General features: G+C 44.9%; 2 protein-coding genes across 5 annotated transcripts; both read right to left on the bottom strand.

The window, feature by feature from the left end:
* Window positions 1–402: 402 nt before the first annotated feature.
* Window positions 403–4,915, bottom strand: LOC143474883 (RING finger protein 11-like). The gene is made up of 3 exons (XM_076972532.1): window positions 4,485–4,915; window positions 3,435–3,604; window positions 403–2,066 (listed from the first exon to the last, which is right to left on the bottom strand). The coding sequence occupies exons 1-3, from the start codon at window positions 4,605–4,607 to the stop codon at window positions 1,895–1,897; spliced, it is 465 nt and encodes a 154-aa protein (XP_076828647.1). The 5' UTR covers window positions 4,608–4,915; the 3' UTR covers window positions 403–1,894.
* Window positions 4,916–5,814: 899 nt separating this feature from the next.
* On the bottom strand, window positions 5,815–16,329 carry LOC143475271 (uncharacterized). Of its 4 annotated transcripts, XM_076973060.1 has the most exons (10): window positions 15,888–16,329; window positions 14,852–14,912; window positions 13,214–13,375; window positions 11,736–11,933; window positions 11,266–11,281; window positions 11,015–11,085; window positions 10,834–10,917; window positions 10,252–10,375; window positions 10,108–10,152; window positions 5,815–9,927 (listed from the first exon to the last, which is right to left on the bottom strand). In XM_076973060.1, exons 1-10 carry the CDS (start codon window positions 15,944–15,946, stop codon window positions 7,361–7,363), a joined length of 3,387 nt encoding a protein of 1,128 aa, XP_076829175.1. In that variant the 5' UTR covers window positions 15,947–16,329; the 3' UTR covers window positions 5,815–7,360. The 4 variants fall into 4 exon arrangements, with proteins under 4 accessions (XP_076829175.1, XP_076829173.1, XP_076829174.1 ...); XM_076973058.1 differs by having other exon boundaries at window positions 11,015–11,281; window positions 15,888–16,326; XM_076973059.1 differs by lacking the exon at window positions 15,888–16,329 and adding an exon at window positions 15,747–15,826 and having other exon boundaries at window positions 11,015–11,281.
* Window positions 16,330–17,136: the final 807 nt, after the last annotated feature.

Here is a 17,136-nt window from a genome sequence, read left to right as displayed (position 1 = left end):
CTTCTTACATATTTGTACAATCTTAAAATGCTTCCCACAGCCGAAGACTTTGTCTTGCAGCACTACATTGGTTGTATACTTTTAGATAAAAAATGTATCAAAGTACATGCTACTATGATCTCACATGATAACTTGCAATCAGCATAGTACCATGATGTAAGAGTTGGGTGTGAGGTTTGATTGGGTGGGAGGACTCGCTGGGTTGGGCCAGGGTAATGTAATGAATCCTAATTTAAAATCATGGTAGAAAAGTGTTTTGTTTCTTGTTTGATGCAATTCTTTGTTCTTTCCAATAAACAAACACAATTCAAAAGATAAATAAAACACTGCTGTTTGCATCTGAGGGAGCATAAAATCAATCAAAACATCAGTACTATTAAAAAGAACAAGACTGGTGCAAAGTTATGCATAAATACATGATCATTTATATCATGATGTAAAGTGCAAGACTCTAGGGTTAGTACATACTATGCGTGTGCAAGCGCTTCTAAACAAAATTTAGACAGGTAGTTATTAGTTTCAGGCCCCCAACCCCATGCACAACTGAACCCTTTTAGCCCCAAACCTGTTGGGTTTCTCTTGGGTGACGTCCCAGTCAGCAAATAAACAAAAGGGTATGGGCAGAGGTGCAGGGGTCTCTCTGAACCCACTGTACAGTGATGTAAGTACATACATAGTTTTGTCGCGGTGGTGGTCTATACCCCCATTCTGTTGTGGGTACTGGATTTTGAAGGGGAAAAAATACATAGTAACTGGACTCGGGGATGAACAACTAACCCCCAAGGAGGCGTCATATACTACACAATATTTAGAAGAACAATGTACATTAGCAAACCTAAACGACAGGAATTGGCTAATCTCTGATGAACGCATGCTAGAGCAGCTGGGTGGCGATTTCATACGGTGTTTTAAAGAAAGAAAAACATTAAATGCATCAGCCAGATGAATATGTTACTGACTATACAGTAAAACCATAAGAATGTATGCTCTGACCATAGAGACATTTCAAGTAAATATTACAAATTAAACGAGACCCGACGCTTAAACCAAAGATACTATTCCAGAAACTCAGCTCTGGCCACACTATGAAATACGAGTTGCGGCTTACAGCATTCTTATTTTACCATTCAACAGGAAAATGTTGCATATTATTAAAAACATTGGTTTTCTGAATCAATCCAAAGAATATTCATTCCCTTTTCTTTGCTAACAGGATAGCAGGGTCAAACAGCCTTAAACTACAACACCCACACTGGCGGGAAGATCCCTGGACACACCCCAGAACAGGACTACATGATTCTCAGGTTCATTCTCATAGTTAAACATGCTCCTCCAGCTGTTAATAATCACAGATGTAGCCACCGTCAGCCAAAATAGGAACAACATTAGCAGTTAGGAACATTGAGAGGTGGTGACCTATGCATCACCATCTGGCCAAATCTCTCAAACAGAACTGTTCACGTTTTCAACAGTTCAAAGGGAAACGTTCTGGCTGTTGCCAGTAATGCAACAGCCTGCAAGTGCTTGCAGCCATAAACGTCCTCTGAAACACAAGCCCAGGGGTCTTCAATCCGGCCCTCGAGGAACCCCACTCAACCAAAATTTATCCGGTAAACCCGATTCTTGAACACGCCCAGAGTAGAAGAATTGAGCACTGCAGAACACTGAACGCTGGTCCCAGGTCAGGAGCAGATGGAACTTTATCAGAAAACAAGAACGTGCGTTCTGAAGCCTTAACCGGCCCTTCGGAACAGGGTCACGAGAGCCTGGACCGCCGCCCGTGTGAGCAGACGTAGGCCTCAGCCGTGTTCTTTCTGGCTCTTGTCGTGGTGGGCTATGGGGAGACTGGAGCAGGTGGGGATCATCTGGAGACCATCGGTCCTCGAGGGCACGGTCAGTTGGTCTCATACGTGGAGAGGAGAGCAGCGTCCACGGGCTCCATGCAGGAGGGGCAGGTGAAGGAGCGCATGAGCCAGTCGTCGATACAGTCCATGTGGTAGATGTGCATACAAGGCAGGAACCTGATGGGATCCCCGTATACAAAGTCCATCATACAAATCACGCACCTACAGGGGAGAAGAAGAGAGGTTCTTACGTTCTTGTGCTCAAGATCTCACCACATTCCATTGTGTTAACTGCTTCATGTGCGTGCGGCGATGCCCAGATGTGTCTGTCCTCAACCACTTCCTTTAGCACCTCCTCGTGGAGATAGCCAAACGTTCCCCAACACTTCAACTCCTGAGGAGCACTACGGGTTCGTCCTGGATAGCAGAGCTCCGCACCTCACTGCAGGGAGGGAGTTGTGCTACCCAGTGGAGCGTGTTCATTTCAGCTGCGTGGACTCGCAATCTCATGCTTTCAGACATTACCCAGAATTCACGACTAAAAATGAGGGAGTGGCTGTCGACTCACTGGTAAAGTGAGAACTCACATTTATAGCATACTCTGGCTTCCTCTGTATGAGGAAGCCCAAGGGACAAAATAGTCTGCAAATACTAGCATGCCTAGCAAACCTACCAGTCCCACTGACAGAAGTTGTTCTGTCCTTCACCACACCCTGCTAGGCTGTTCACAAATATCACGATCCGGAGTGGGGGGTTGGGAACACAGCCTTGAAAAAGTTCAACACCCGCGCAGAACAAGTTTGACTTACTGCTGAGAACACGAACACAGCTCCAGCATGGACCGTGGTGGCTCTAACACCACATAATCTCCTGGAGAACCCAGAGAACATGTCTGGGGAAAGGGTCAGATGCCTTCTTCTTATCCACAAAACACATGTATTGTGGAGTAGCAAAGTGCTCAACTACCCTCTCAACTATCTGGGAGTGAGAAAAGATCTGGAGCAGTGTGGCACAGCCAGGATGGGATTTGTGCAGCTCCTCCTGAATACGAGACACAACGATTAAACAAACCTTCATGTCCGGCATCTCAGACCATGCCAGACAGACCGACAAGTCTGATACATCTAGAACTTTGCAAACATTGTCTGGTCCTCTTTCTAAAATATGGAGCCATCACCCATTTTTGGTTTGAATTGAATTTGCTAATCCAGAAACCTACCAGTTCCACGAAGGTGATGTTTTAGAGGCATGTCAGCCAAAACAGCGCCCCCAACAGCCAGGGTCATCAGATATTTTAACTACATCTCATCCGCCCCTGGTGCCTTGCTACTGTGTAATTATGTAACTATACCAGTGCCTTCAGAATCAAATCTGACCCTCAAGAAGCCGGCCGCCCTGTGTAGGAGGCATGTTTTCTTGAGTTTGCTTATGCTGCAGTCATTTTTAAAACTCCCTAACTTTATTTTAGACCAGTTGGGTGATTGTAATGAGCATCTGCAGGCAAGGCTGAAGGATGTTTCAATCTCTGTACGCGACACTGGGCCACAACGCTCATTGGCAGCCTGCTAGGGCCCAGTGAAGTGCACTCACTCTCTGATCTTCTTCTCCGAGCCATCCTTGCCGCCATCGAACACCCCTCTGGGCAGGTGCTGTATGAGCCCGATGCGCTGGGCTATGCGGACCTGTTCCTCCTCGGTCAGCTGGGTGGCCAGGCACGTCTGGCTGGGTGTGGGATGGTAGACAGGAACGCGCACCTGTTCCTGCACAGCACACACAGGGAACAGACAGGTGAGGAGAACACCGTGCAGCAAACACAACGCCTGGGCATTCACAACCAACAACAAAACTGGACTGGTCCAGTGGTACGGGCGACCTGAACATGGAGGGCCACGGTCCGTTCAGTGTTCAGGTCACTGTTGAGACTGTTTTATGGATACTGTGGTATCACTAGTGTGCTGTGCACTTTCAGAGAGAAATAGAAAGAGACTAAAGCTGGTCAAGAGAGCAAGCCCAGAGACTGTTCCCTCGAACCCATGGGGGTGGTGGGAGAGAGGAGGAAGGCAGCCATACCACCATCATCATCATCCTCATCCACCCTAGACGGCTCCTCCCACCCACTACACAACTCACTATGTGCAACTCTGTCTGCTGTTCATTTGCCTGAGGGGAATGAATCAAGTTTCATCAGCGAAGATCACTCACGTCTGATTCAACTTCTAATAAGGCCGTACAGGAAGTCACATAAAAAGTCACATTAAATTCATCCCAACCATTTACAACGCGTGTGTACACTCTATTGTAAGGAAACAATTCGTACTGGACCAGTCTACTCGTATTGGGGACTGGTCACACTGTGAAAGTTATGTATTGCATGGAGGTCCAGATGAAGTCATGAAGACTGGCGTCCCAACACGTCTTCACCCCCAACACACACTCAACCAGGATCCCAACTGATCAGACAGCTCGTTATGGTATGACTTATTTCGTTTTTTAAGCGTTGATGCTGCCTCAAGGTCTGTTCTGGCTTTCGTTTTCGATAGTAAGCAGTAATGGCGGTGGACACACAACATCTCGATGGTCTGCTCCTCTTAACTAGTCCGGACTGTACCAGCTGGGTCTGCTCGGCCGTGCAACGTTTACCTCGTACGGCGGGGGAGGCTCCAGGTCCGGGTCCGCCCCGTCCCCATAGCTGGCCCGGTCGGACTGGGACTCGTGGAGCAGGGAGATGTCGTCCGACGTCGGCGATTTGAGACAGTTGCCCATGTTCGAGGCGAGGAGGCGCCGAGCTCAAGCGCCGTGTTTACAAACCACGACACAACAACCACTTCACGCGCATGCGCTCATCGCCACCCAGCTAGCTTAGACCTAACCAGCTAGCTGACTAGCCGCGGGTTTGATATATGTATATATATATACCCTCACGAAACGAAAATTACCCCTCACGAAAATGAACAGGTTGTAAACGAACAGGTTTTTTTTTTTTTAACGTGGTTTTTTATCCGTGCGCTCCCGGGTTACTCGACTGTTTCCTGTGTGTCTGGCCAGCTAGTTTTGCTAAGTAGACCGACACGTCACAATGTTGATATATGACGTCAGAAGTGGGCGGGGTTTCTCGGAGACGTCACGCAGTGGGCTGCGCGCGCGCGTGGAGCCTTCGTGAAGAGACGTGTTGTCGTCTTTTACACTGGAGAGAGAGAGAGAGAGAGGACACTCGCTGGTCCTTTTTTTGTTGAACATTGACCATCAGAATTAAGGATTTGTCGTTTGTATTGCCAGTTGTCGCTGTGAAAATAAAATTAGGTCATTCAAAGATGAAGAACTGATCTAAAGCACTCAGATCTTTAGAATATTATGATTTAAACACCTAGGCTCCTCCTATAAATTCAAATACACGTGTGTACATCTGATGCAGTTGAGGGTACTAATTGATTTAGCCAACATCAAAGCTAATATTAGGCTGTAGTAGCACTAACAAACTGAAGTCATGGCCTGGTGTGGGGAACAGGTCTTGTGACCGGAGGGTCGTGGGTTCGATTCCCAGACCCGAGGCCATGACTGAGGTGCCCTTAAGCAAGGCACCTAACCCCAACTGCTCCCCGGGTGCCAGGCTAGGGCTGCCCACCGCTCTGGGGGTGTGTGATCCACAGCCCCCTAGTAATCACTAGTGTGTGTGTGTTCTAACTGCACAAATGGGGAAAAAGTGGAGGACAAATTTTGATTGCAGTGTAAAAAATCACAATTGACAAAATATGGCACATTTAATTTAAATTTTAACTGAAAAATGTGTTTAATACACCTAGAAATTTTCCCTTCACCTGACTGTTTCAATAGACTGAAGAATGTAAACAAGTTAACAGAACCAGTAAAATATGCTTAATTCTGCATACTGATGTCTGGACTGAATGAGTCAAATCAAGCGTGGTTAAATCAATCAAGTAAAAAATACACAATGATAATAATGACGAATATGTAGGGTATGAATGTTTAAACTTTTATTCCTTTTTATTTTACAAATATGTTCTGATGGCAATGGTAAACAACTACACAGGACAGGCAGACAACTAGTACAGATGTCAGCAGAGATATGAAAACTCTGCATCATCCATGTCTTCAAATTATCATTCTTTTGGGTTTTTAGTTGTTACATTAGGCAGAACACTTAAATATAACATTTTATATGTATTATGAATTGCTTGTAAGCAATTATCTAAAGTTGATTAACATTGCAAATCCAAATGCCTAAAGAGCCAGTGCTCTTACACAATGTTTACAAGACATTGACAAATAACATAAATCCGTATAATCAAGATAGCAAGTAAATACAGTGGTCCATATAATTTTATTACTTGTTTAACTGATGTAAGTCACTGGCTGCCCCAAAAAAATAATGCATCTTATACTATGCAAGTGCAAAGTGCACCAGAATTCAATGAAGCTGAGGTCTCATGCCGAGGCATTTGGGAAACTGGTTTGCAAATCAAACCCTTGCTGACTTAAGCTGCTGTATTCAGTGTTATGCTTCTTGCTAATGTCTGACATACTTCACCACCAAAGTAGTCAATCTCACACACTCCAGCCAGATCTTACCTCAGTGTGTTCCCGTCCCCCAGATCCTTAGCACTTTGTGTACTCTTCTACGTGCTGCGTGCATATGCATAATAATCGAGTCAAGGATGGGTGCCTCCTTGTGCAGAGGTTTCCTGACTGGTTAATGTAGCTGTATTAATTAATACATGATTTCATGTATCTGTGAAGGTCCTGAAGTCATTATAGAACTCAGGAAATTACAGACGTTATGTTCTGTCTTTGATTTTCTAGTAAAAAATAAAAATCTATTTCTCTGAACTTATCTGAGTTTTGTGAATGTTCAAGCTGTTAAACATGTGTTTACATGTGATCGGTCTCAGGTTAGTGTTCGTATAGATATGTGAGGAAAAGCATTAAGATATGCCTTTGAACTAACCCAAGAGTCTGGAAAGGTAGCTGGAAATGTAACATGCTTTTTAGGTCAGTGAAGGATATTCTCTGAACAATGAACACATTTACACAACACAACAAGATATATGAAATGTATCTTGTATTCGTGCACACTGTACGTGGGCCTACAGAGTGAACATGGGAAGTAGTGGTGCTACTTAGATTATTTTTCATTCTTGATTTGCAGGCCACCATTTCACTTGAGCTTTGTGTACCGCCAAGTTGGGGGTAATGGTGCCCCTTTCTAAAGGTAGGGGCATTCATTATGCTATTTTCTACCTCGTGTGACTGCTGTGTTTGCCTGCAGGAATCCAATGGCTCCGTAATGTATGATCAGTGTGTCTGTCTGTCTCCTAGCACACTTCCCTAGCTCCTGCATTTTTCTCATGATATGTTTGTTCCAATTAACATTCGACTGATACCATTTCCTGGGACCTATTTTCAGGTCACTGGGAGTGAATGCAGGGAGCTTCTTTAAAAGTAGTACCAGAAATCTACACTAGATAACACGTTTCAGGAATGATGTTTCTGCTCTGTATTCATAGCAAGCTTGGTTTCTCTGCATCATCTAATGCATGTCCAAAATGTATTTCTGTTTTTGAGCGCTCGTTAACAACATTGTTGCTGTTTTCCAGATCCCATGGATAGAACTTGGCAGTGTCAGGGTTGGATCCAAACAGCATTTCGGCAACACTTTGCTGAACAGTATCAGAGGAACGTGAGGCTACCATTTTGCTGAGCTCAGAACAGAAAAAATCAATTTCAGCAAGGTCTGCCATTGCCGTGACATTTACTACGGCATTTTTGCCCTGTTCTGCTACATTCTCAACCTTGGACTTACAAGAGCTAACATCAGACATGTTAGTAGAACCTGACTTCAAAAGTGAGGATTTTGTTGAGCAATTGGATAAATAACTATAGTTTTGAGCCTCAAGGTCAGCTAGGCTGTCCTCGGGCAGCGGATGGGTATCTCCTCTGGTTAGTGCTGATCCACAGTGTACTTGAGGAGAAGAACTGACTCCAGAGTCCCAGCTGCTGGATCTGGTTTCCCTAACAGATTTAGAATAGTTTTGGACAGACCCAGGGACAAGAATATCCACGTTATGGCCCCCTGTACTCTGTGGTACAGGACTGAAAGGGTCAAAACTATCAATTTCCGATCCGCTGAACGAATCCCCAAGCATGTCTGAAGAGGCCATATACAGATGACATGAATCTTTCTTCACTCCATCATTGGTAGTAGGGTTACAGATTTCTAGTTCAGAATCAAACATCAACGTATCACTGCACTCAGGACTGAAGGGATCAAGAATGGGCTGATCCACATTCTCAGGACTGAGTATGTTAGAGTGATTCGATTCAGGGCCAGGTCCAATGTCACCAGAAAACGGAAGCTGATCTGTATGTGCTAGACTCAAAAGATCTGGTCCACTATTTTCATGATAGCCAGAATCTAGTCTTCCACTGTCAGTAGACACAGAATACACAGAGTTTGGTTGTTTCACTTCACATGTTGTAGTGTCGAAAGAATCACAATCAAACAGGTCCAAACCTCTGACCTTGGCATCGCACAAGTCAATTTTCTTTATGGTGTTTTTTTCAGGTTCTAAAGGCTCAGGATTGTCACCCAAGCTGTTACAGTGGTCTATGAAGCTAGATTCAAGGCTTGAGGTATTACCACAAAGCTTGACAGGGCTAATGAGGTATTGAATGATGGGTTCGGTGTTGCTGCTCTCTGAATTAGTGTCTGGAGAACAGAAAGGGTCAACATTTTCCATATTTTCTTGTCTGAGACTGAATGCGTCATCGCATTCTGAATTATACATGCTGTGTTCAAGAAAGTCAAGACCTGCACTTTGTTGTTCAGAATACAGCGATTCAAGATTTCTCACTTCAAACTCGGAATGTACCTTTTCCTCTAGCTCACTGCTGAAGGGTTGTTCTGTTCCTATCTCTAATTCATCTTTATTTAAACCTTCCTCAGCACAGGCGTCACGACTGCTCTGTATATTATTCTCATCTTCTGGACCACCACAGTTAAATTCATCTGTATCATTAGGTTCAGGACTCACATGGTCAGACTCTGATTGCCTCCTGTCGCTGGCTTCTGCAGAAACAGGACTTGAATCAGGACTACCGGGATCTAACCTCACTGTAAAGAAATATATATCTCCAAATTTGTGGTCATATATATCTGTTTCAGTGGGTTCTGGACTATGGCCTACCTTATTTGTTTGCCTGTTGTCAGTACTGTCAGAATGTACGTCAGGTAATTCATGAGAGAGCGGACTTGGGTTACCAGGAGTAACAGAGTCAGTTTGAGGGGACACATGTTCTGAATCTTCAGTCTTAGGCTTTGATTCACTGGTGGCACTGCGATCAGAAATGAAGGGACAAGAATCCACCGCATGAACCGATTTGTCTTTTTCTGCAGTGTCAAGATCCTCTGGTTCCGGGTCATATCCTTCAGGACTGAGGGGGAAATGGGTGTACGAACTCGTGTCAATCCGCCGAAGACCACACAGCGCCTGACTGGCTCTTACATAAGTGGGTCCTGCCTCAGCTTCCGATTGGCCGTCTGGGTGCTCCATGCCAATGAACGTACCAAAGTCTCCGTCAAAAGAGCTGTCCACTGTGGATGTGTTACTGGACCCAGACTCCTGAAGGTCAAGCTCACAATGGATGGGGTCAAATCGTCCTCCCCCTTTGAGCTGCGAACGTGTGGAGAGGACACACTCAGTTCCTAGTGTGTTTTTCAGGTCCATGCTGTCAAGGTCTTGGCTTCTGGTCGTGTTAGCACCAGGTTCTGAGCAGATGTCACTGTATGGCGTGTACCTCTCAGAGTCACCGGGCTCAGCGAGATTCTGTTCAAACATCCCAGAGTCGACAGACTGACTGCAGTTGGGGCCTCCTGAATTAGGTGCCGTGACAGCTGATGGATCTCTATTGGTGGATCCAAGACCAGAGGAGGTTTGGTTTGACTCCTTAGGAATGCTGTCTTGGGTGAAGGGGTAATCCTGAGCGAACTGAATGTCTGCTACATCATCGAAAAGGACGTCGGAAGCAAATGGATCGGTGCCTTTGAATGGATCACCAGATAGGAATTCTAGGAGAAAAACAACATGGTGTTAGTTATTGATTGTGATTTAATGTTTCTTAACAAAGTACCGTCCTTCCTCGTCAGTCTACATCAGTTTAAGGAGTAAATGAAGTCAATATGTCAACATGTCAATACAGAGATTACATTTTTAAAACGCTGGTATCAGTAGTAACGGACGATATTAACCTGTCACGTCTACTTTGGGAAATCGGTCATCTCCAAACACGTCGTCTAGAGAGAAATAAAAAGGAGAAGAGATTTGAAATAATTGATAGCTAACACATGCTTGATTTTAATGAAGGTTTTGAAAATCAAATAAGTGTTTCTTACGATCAACAAAAGGGTCTGGGTGGAAAAAGTCGAACTCTCTGCTTGCAGCCTGACTGACAGGTTTCGCCACAAGGGAGTGGACAATCTCAAAATCCTCGTCTTCCAGATCAGCAGAATCCATGTGCTTTAAGACGGAGGAAACCAGTACACAACACAATATTAAAGGAGAGTCTGTGCTCAGTGCAAACAGCCGAGTGGAGCTTTGATACATACACTATACGCCATTATATACACAGGAAAAATAAATGTGAGTACACGACATCCAGAAAGAGTCCAGAAAAAAAAAATATATGGATGTAAAACTGAGGATCTCATCTGTAGCAGACATCTCTGTGTCAATAAGGTCTGGGCTAACGAGGTATTGAATTCTGGGTTCACAGCTGCAGTTCTGTGATTGTGTCTGCAGCACAGACACAGCAATTTTTTTCTGGTCTGACTTTAAATGCATTGTTGCATTCTGAATTATACATGCTGTGGTCAAAAAAGGCAAGACCGGCACTTTGATGTTCAGACTACGGGAAATAGATGGTCTTCATAAATGACCTGCTACGCACCGGCTGCTTAAAGCGTGTGTACGTTTACCTGTGGAGTGGTTGACCTGGGTGAAGCGTCCTCTTTAACTTCTGTCAGAGTTATCTCAGTGAAAGAAGACGAACCACTGCTCTTCTGTGGGATAAACACCATCACAAGACCACAGTAATGGTAAATTCACAGTAAATTCAATAATTTCAAAAACTGCATAATTGGCGCTGTGAACGCGTACCAAATTCTCCAAAGAACGTTCTAGTTTCTCAGGGCCTTCTTCATTTACTTCCCTTTTGGAGGGCTCCTTTTCTGCGGGGTTTTGAGTGAGAGCGTTATCTTCCTCATACACACGGCCACAATACACCTCTTTATCTTCCTCTTCCTCTCTTGAGCTGCCGTCCAGAGCCACGTTCAAGGGCTCATCTACCTGGCGACAGGTGACCTCAGGAACACAGGCCTCAATGGCAGTCATTTCAGTAATCAGCTCACCTAGTCTCTGCTTAGCCTATGGGAGAAACAAAGCCAGGTATTTTACAATCAGATCAAGAAAAGATATTTAATAAAATACACACCCAACACCTTGTGAGCACACTTAAAAGCAAGGATACACCCATCCACACACACACACACACACACACACACACACACACACACACACACACACACACACACACATTCCCCATACAACCATAAATCCAGAGTACATGCATGGATAAGTAAGTTGTATTTAAAATATAAAATATGTTCTTTTTTCACTCATATTTGCTTCATCATAAAATGCAGGTAAACGACAGTTGGAACGAATCAGTTTTTTACATTTTTTAATTACAGAATTTTACATTTTCCTTTACACGTAAATAAAAACAAAAAAGAAAAAAAAGTAAATTTCCCTTCACTCATAACAACTTTAAGTCACTTCTATCATTTCAGAAGGCATCAGTGCCAAGATGGCCTCTGACCTCACTAATCTCTGTGTACGTGTCACCTATGGCGTGCTTCAGGGGACCCATGCGCTCGTGCGCCTCCTCCACGCGTGTCCTGGCCAGGCCGATCTCCTCACGGAGACGCTGCAGATCCTCCGTGGCTCTCTCCAGCTCCTTCTCGTACTCCTGGGCTGTCTGCTCCAGATCCTCCTGCTCCTCACGCAGGGACAGGAGCTTGAAACGGGGGAGGAGTCGACACCACAGGGGAGAACACAGAGGAAGAGGAGGAGGAGGTCAGGGAGACGAGAAGGGCGAAAATGTTTAAATACCACAGTTAAATACTATAGGACACCGATCGCCCACCCCTGCCCTAAATCTGCCTTCCTGACATTTAACTTCAGCCTTCTTCTGATCCCAGATCAGTGACTTCTCATAATGCAGAGCGTTTGGATCAGGTGTCGGATAAGGGCAACTGAACTCTACAGGAAGGTTGAAGGCTGAGCGTAGCTATAGCAGACGAGAGCACTGTTCAGTGCGTTGCTATAGCAGACGAGAGCACTGTTCAGTGCGTTGCTATAGCAGACGAGAGCACTGTTCAGTGCGTTGCTATAGCAGACGAGAGTACTGTTCAGTGCGTTGCTATAGGAGACGAGAGCACTGTTCAGTGCGTTGCTATAGCAGACGAGAGTACTGTTCGTCGCCTGTGCCGTTATGTGATTCTTGGGTTTTATTACTTGACGTACAGCCATATGCTGCAGCCATTTTGAAACATCGTGCTTTTTTTTTAACTAGGCCAAAGGGATCTGCACAATCTGCTGCTTGGTTGTTTCTAAAGCCAAAAGGAACTCTTACTGAAGGTGAAAAGGCCCTGAAAGTTCACTACAGTACAGGTGGAGCATCTCCGTGTGGGAGTCAGATGAAGATGACTTACTAATACTAAACGTGACCCGTTTTAGCCCTGGTTTCATCCCATGGCTACTATGCAGGAGCACAGAGCCAAAACGACAAATCAGTGTCCAGTTCGTTCTAGACCATTCCAGACACAAGGCTGCAACACAGCCAATAAAACTGTCACTCTGAGAAGAGGCAGGACAGGATGTTGAGCAAGGACCCAGAAGACCGAGTGGTCGCTGTAGTTTATGCATCAAAGCCTCTACTTTGGCCAAAAAGCAAATGTTTCTCATGTATTAAATATAGCACCTATTACAGGTTTCAGCACTTTCATATATCTTAAATCAATAAATACATTCCAACGTGCAGTGAATGTAGGTGTTTTATAGACCAAGGGAAGCAAAAACAACTATAGCCCTAAACCCCTACAGCTTGGACAGACATGTTTGCCTCTTTCAGTCTCAGTGTTGGCTCATTAACCTATGACATCATATCACATGACCCAAAAGTGTTCCTGGAGTTCCTGGTCATTCTTGCAAAAGGATATTGGCTGGTGGTTAGAGAGGGCATGAACGTGTATGTGTGTGTGTGTGTGTGTGTGTGTGTGGTGGGGAGGGGTTCACCATCTGCCCTTCCTGTTTACGCTGCTCATGAATGGCGTCGATGTGTTCGTGGAGCTGGGCTCTCCTCTGGGCCAGCACCTCCAGGGCTTGCTGAGTGTCATGGCGCAGGGTGCGTTCTTTCTGCAGGGCCCCTTCCTCCATCGCCACTACGTCCTCCAGCCCCTGGGGGAGAAGGGGGGGCGGATCACAGGGAGGCAGGACACGCATGCAGCTCAACGGGGAGTTGTGCTCAGAGAGGATTTTAATAAATCAGTACAACATTGACATCAGCAGAAATAGCAGAAACAGCCGGCCTGCCTTACCCGCCTAAGGCAGCTTTACGTAACACAGTACAAAACGGGCTGAAATTGCAATGCCACAGTAAATACTCCGTGATGGTGTGGGGCACCTTAACAGATCTCACAGATGTGCCACTGTATCATGTTAAAATTTTCTGTTTCTTCTAATAGATAACGAGAATCCCCGGGCGCACTTTCTATACACTTTTTAATATTTCATGCAGGGAAATATTTGTGTCATTGATATATTTAGCCAACACTACAATATGCAGCTATGATTTCCAAGTAAGGAGGCGACTGTGTCACATAAATGGCGAAGATTTCCAAGTAATAAGGAGACAGTCCTGATTGACAGAGAAACCATCTGATGTTACCACATGGGATTTAATACCCAATGAATGCAGGCAATAAGACTCAATACTGCATCCACATGACAGAGTGATGTCTGTAATAGAGACTATGGCTTAAAAATATATATACTTAGCAAACATCTGTAGGAGCACTTGAAGACTAGAGTGAAATTTCCCAGGATGCCAAATCAGCGTGGAGCAGGATGCCGGACTTCCTCCGGGGGCTATGACTCATTCCTAATGAAGCCCACACCGGGCCAATCACATTACGCTCCTTCCAGCGCACTTTATCATTGCAGTTTTGCTGCAGTGTTATTAAATAAAGGCATTGTAATATAACACTAAGGTATGGAACTGGCCAGTGGCGCTGGGATTACCTTTAACTGAGGATTCAGGTCTGATATGTGCTTGGATGTCTGAAAAGCCTCGAGTCTTACGGCCGTGATCTTTTTAAGAAAACCCAAACCCAACTTGCATCAGTGCCCTTCTGACGAGTGTTTCACTATCTCCCCTTCAGCAGAATATGGAGTTTTCCCCTCACATGCAGGCAAGCTGGACTACATTATCTCACACCTAGTCTGCCTTGAGCACAGAAGGCGGGGTTTGTCACTGGGACACCAATCAGAGGCAGCTTGCCACTAAAATAGCACTGTGATGTCATCAGTGCCACAGCACTGATGCTGTGACAGACTCCCTTCTTGAATGTCCATAAAACCCAACAAGGGCCGCAATAGGGCTGCTTCAAACGTCCTGCACTAATGACAGGGTCTGTCCTGCGGTCATCATACATTAAACCTAGTCAGGTCACAAATCACATGACTGTAACGAATCCATTTTGTCTTTTTTAATGATATGGAGTTCAAGAAAGCAATTAGCAAACATCTTTTCATCCAAAGCACAGACTGATTGGAAATTAGCACGAACTGATTGCTATTTTAGAGGAAATGGTCAATAACAATTTCTAATTTCTGCCATTATTTGATTTTAATGCTTGTAAATGTGCAGCATACCTTGAGCTCATTATCGTTGGCAACCTCTTTCTCTTTTGCTTGAAGTTCCACTGAATTTTCTCTGGAACACAAATGATAGGGGAAAAAACCAGTGTTGTAAGCTTTATATTAATTATTTTTCCACCTTGATGCTTACTGGACTACTTGAGTTAACAAATTGCATTTATAAATAAAAGTGATTCAGTTTTTCCATGTTATTTTTCCCCGTGTAGACAGCTTAGATATTATTATTTAGGTGATACTGTGTGGGGCTACAGTGGAACAGTGTGATGGCAGGAAACATGATGAAGAACGATGAGTGAGTCAGGGCGAGTGGATGAGTTTGTGTGGGACAGAAAGATTCATTGCTCGGGGAGTTTGATTCTATTAAAAAAAAATACTGTACCCCACACATTCTCATGTTAGGAAGATGTAGTTGTCGTTTTAAACCCGCGTTTTATATAACTCTGCGTGGCCTCGCTGGACGCAGCTTAGAGGATGCTGAGCTCAGAGAATACGCAAGATTCATTCAGAAAATACAGCACCCGATCCGTCCACAGTACATCACAAATACGTGCATCACATGCATCAAAAATACGACACGGGGAAGCGCAGCTGCCCCACAGTGTAATAACAATAACAGTTATTATCATGACAACCTTGAAATCACAGGGCATGAATGACAGGAAAGTATATCGGTAGCCTAGTGATGACTCATATCCCGAAAACACCTGACGTAAAGATTAGAGTTCACCGGGTTTTATTTGTATGTGAATCAGTCCAACACCTTTTTTTCTCCCATAAAAACGACACAAACCCAGTCCCTGTAAATCATAAAGATTCAAATATATCACTGCATGGTGCAAACTGTGATTTGTCATTGCAATTCATGAACAATCAAACGTGATGCTTCTACCTGCCAACGGTCACGACATCATTTCCCCTGCATTGCACTCAACAGACACGGTGTGCAGGACATACATGTTTAGTAAACACATTCAGGTCAGATTTGCAGCGCTTGCATAAAGTAAAAGGGTAAAATCTTATTGCAGCGTACCTCGCACAGCCCGCGCGCTGCCGTCCCGGCCTAAGACAGTCTAGTATGAAACGCATCATATTAGCGGTGCATTTGATCCATCATCATAGGCGCTGAACGTCTGTGTGCGGGTGGGCCGGTGCGCGCGCCGACGTGCAGTGTTTGCGCAGGCTGCGATTAACTCAGGCGGGCGTCATTTGCATTTCTTACGGTGCATTACACGCAACGATGTCGGTTAAATGTAGCGAAGAGCTCTCCTTGAGGTCCGTTCAGCTCTCATTGGACGTCATGCCGGAATCACGCGGTGCCTTTCGCGATTTGGACGGAGCGGACCGAGCGCGCGCGATTGTTTCGAGCGCTCCGGGGAAACGCACGCGCCGCAGGTAGTCGCGCGTCTGTTAGATACACTGTTTACACCACAAACGAGTTATAAAAAATACAGCTCACTAGGTGGGATGTACTGTTCTGAAAGGAGACAAGTCTACACCAGCTGCTGGTGGGTCACAGCTGAGAACCAGCGCAGAGATGCTGCTATGCTGCTGGTACCAGTACCCACATACTGGGACAGTGGTCCAGTATCCTGAGCTCCTCACTGGGGAGTTTCAGCGATACTCAGGGTTTCAGTGCACTGAAACATAATCTGAAATACCATTATGGGCTCTATAGATTTTGGTTTATTTGGTGTGTGGTTGGGTTCAGTGCATATAATGCTGGTTTAAAAAATACAACATATATTATTTCAAACTAGTTTTCTTATCTGGGAGGGTAGGGTTAGGACGAGAATGAAAAAAATGTCCTGTTCCTGTTCTGGAAGAAAGTGAATTTAACCACTTCATCATTTCAGAAATTATTCAAAATTATTCAAACACTGCAGCATGTGTTACAGGACATTCATCCTGTAATGTTCCTTGGATGCTGCTGTGGTCTGGACTTTCAAGGCTAACAAGACATTACATTAACAAGACATCTTGTCCCACTCCAACACGCATTAGTACAAATATCCACGCTCCCGTAGGCTCCGGACAGTGCACAACACCCTGTGTGAGAGCTGGGTAAACAAACTCCAAACACGGCATTCAGAACAACAACGTTAGGAAGAATTACAAAAAGACCACAGCAGGTTAAAACTGATTGACCACTATGTTTTTATTAGCATGTTCTGAACCTGCCACTGATCAGTCAAACGTGCCAGTTGCATGGAAAACACAATGTTAATGTGTGTGTGTCCCCTTCCACTCTACACGGATCACACCAGGCCCGGTTCCGTGTG

The sequence above is a fragment of the Brachyhypopomus gauderio genome, chromosome 14 (genome assembly GCF_052324685.1).
Source record: "Brachyhypopomus gauderio isolate BG-103 chromosome 14, BGAUD_0.2, whole genome shotgun sequence".
NCBI lineage: Eukaryota > Metazoa > Chordata > Actinopteri > Gymnotiformes > Hypopomidae > Brachyhypopomus > Brachyhypopomus gauderio.
This window is presented reverse-complemented; position numbering and strand designations above follow the sequence as displayed.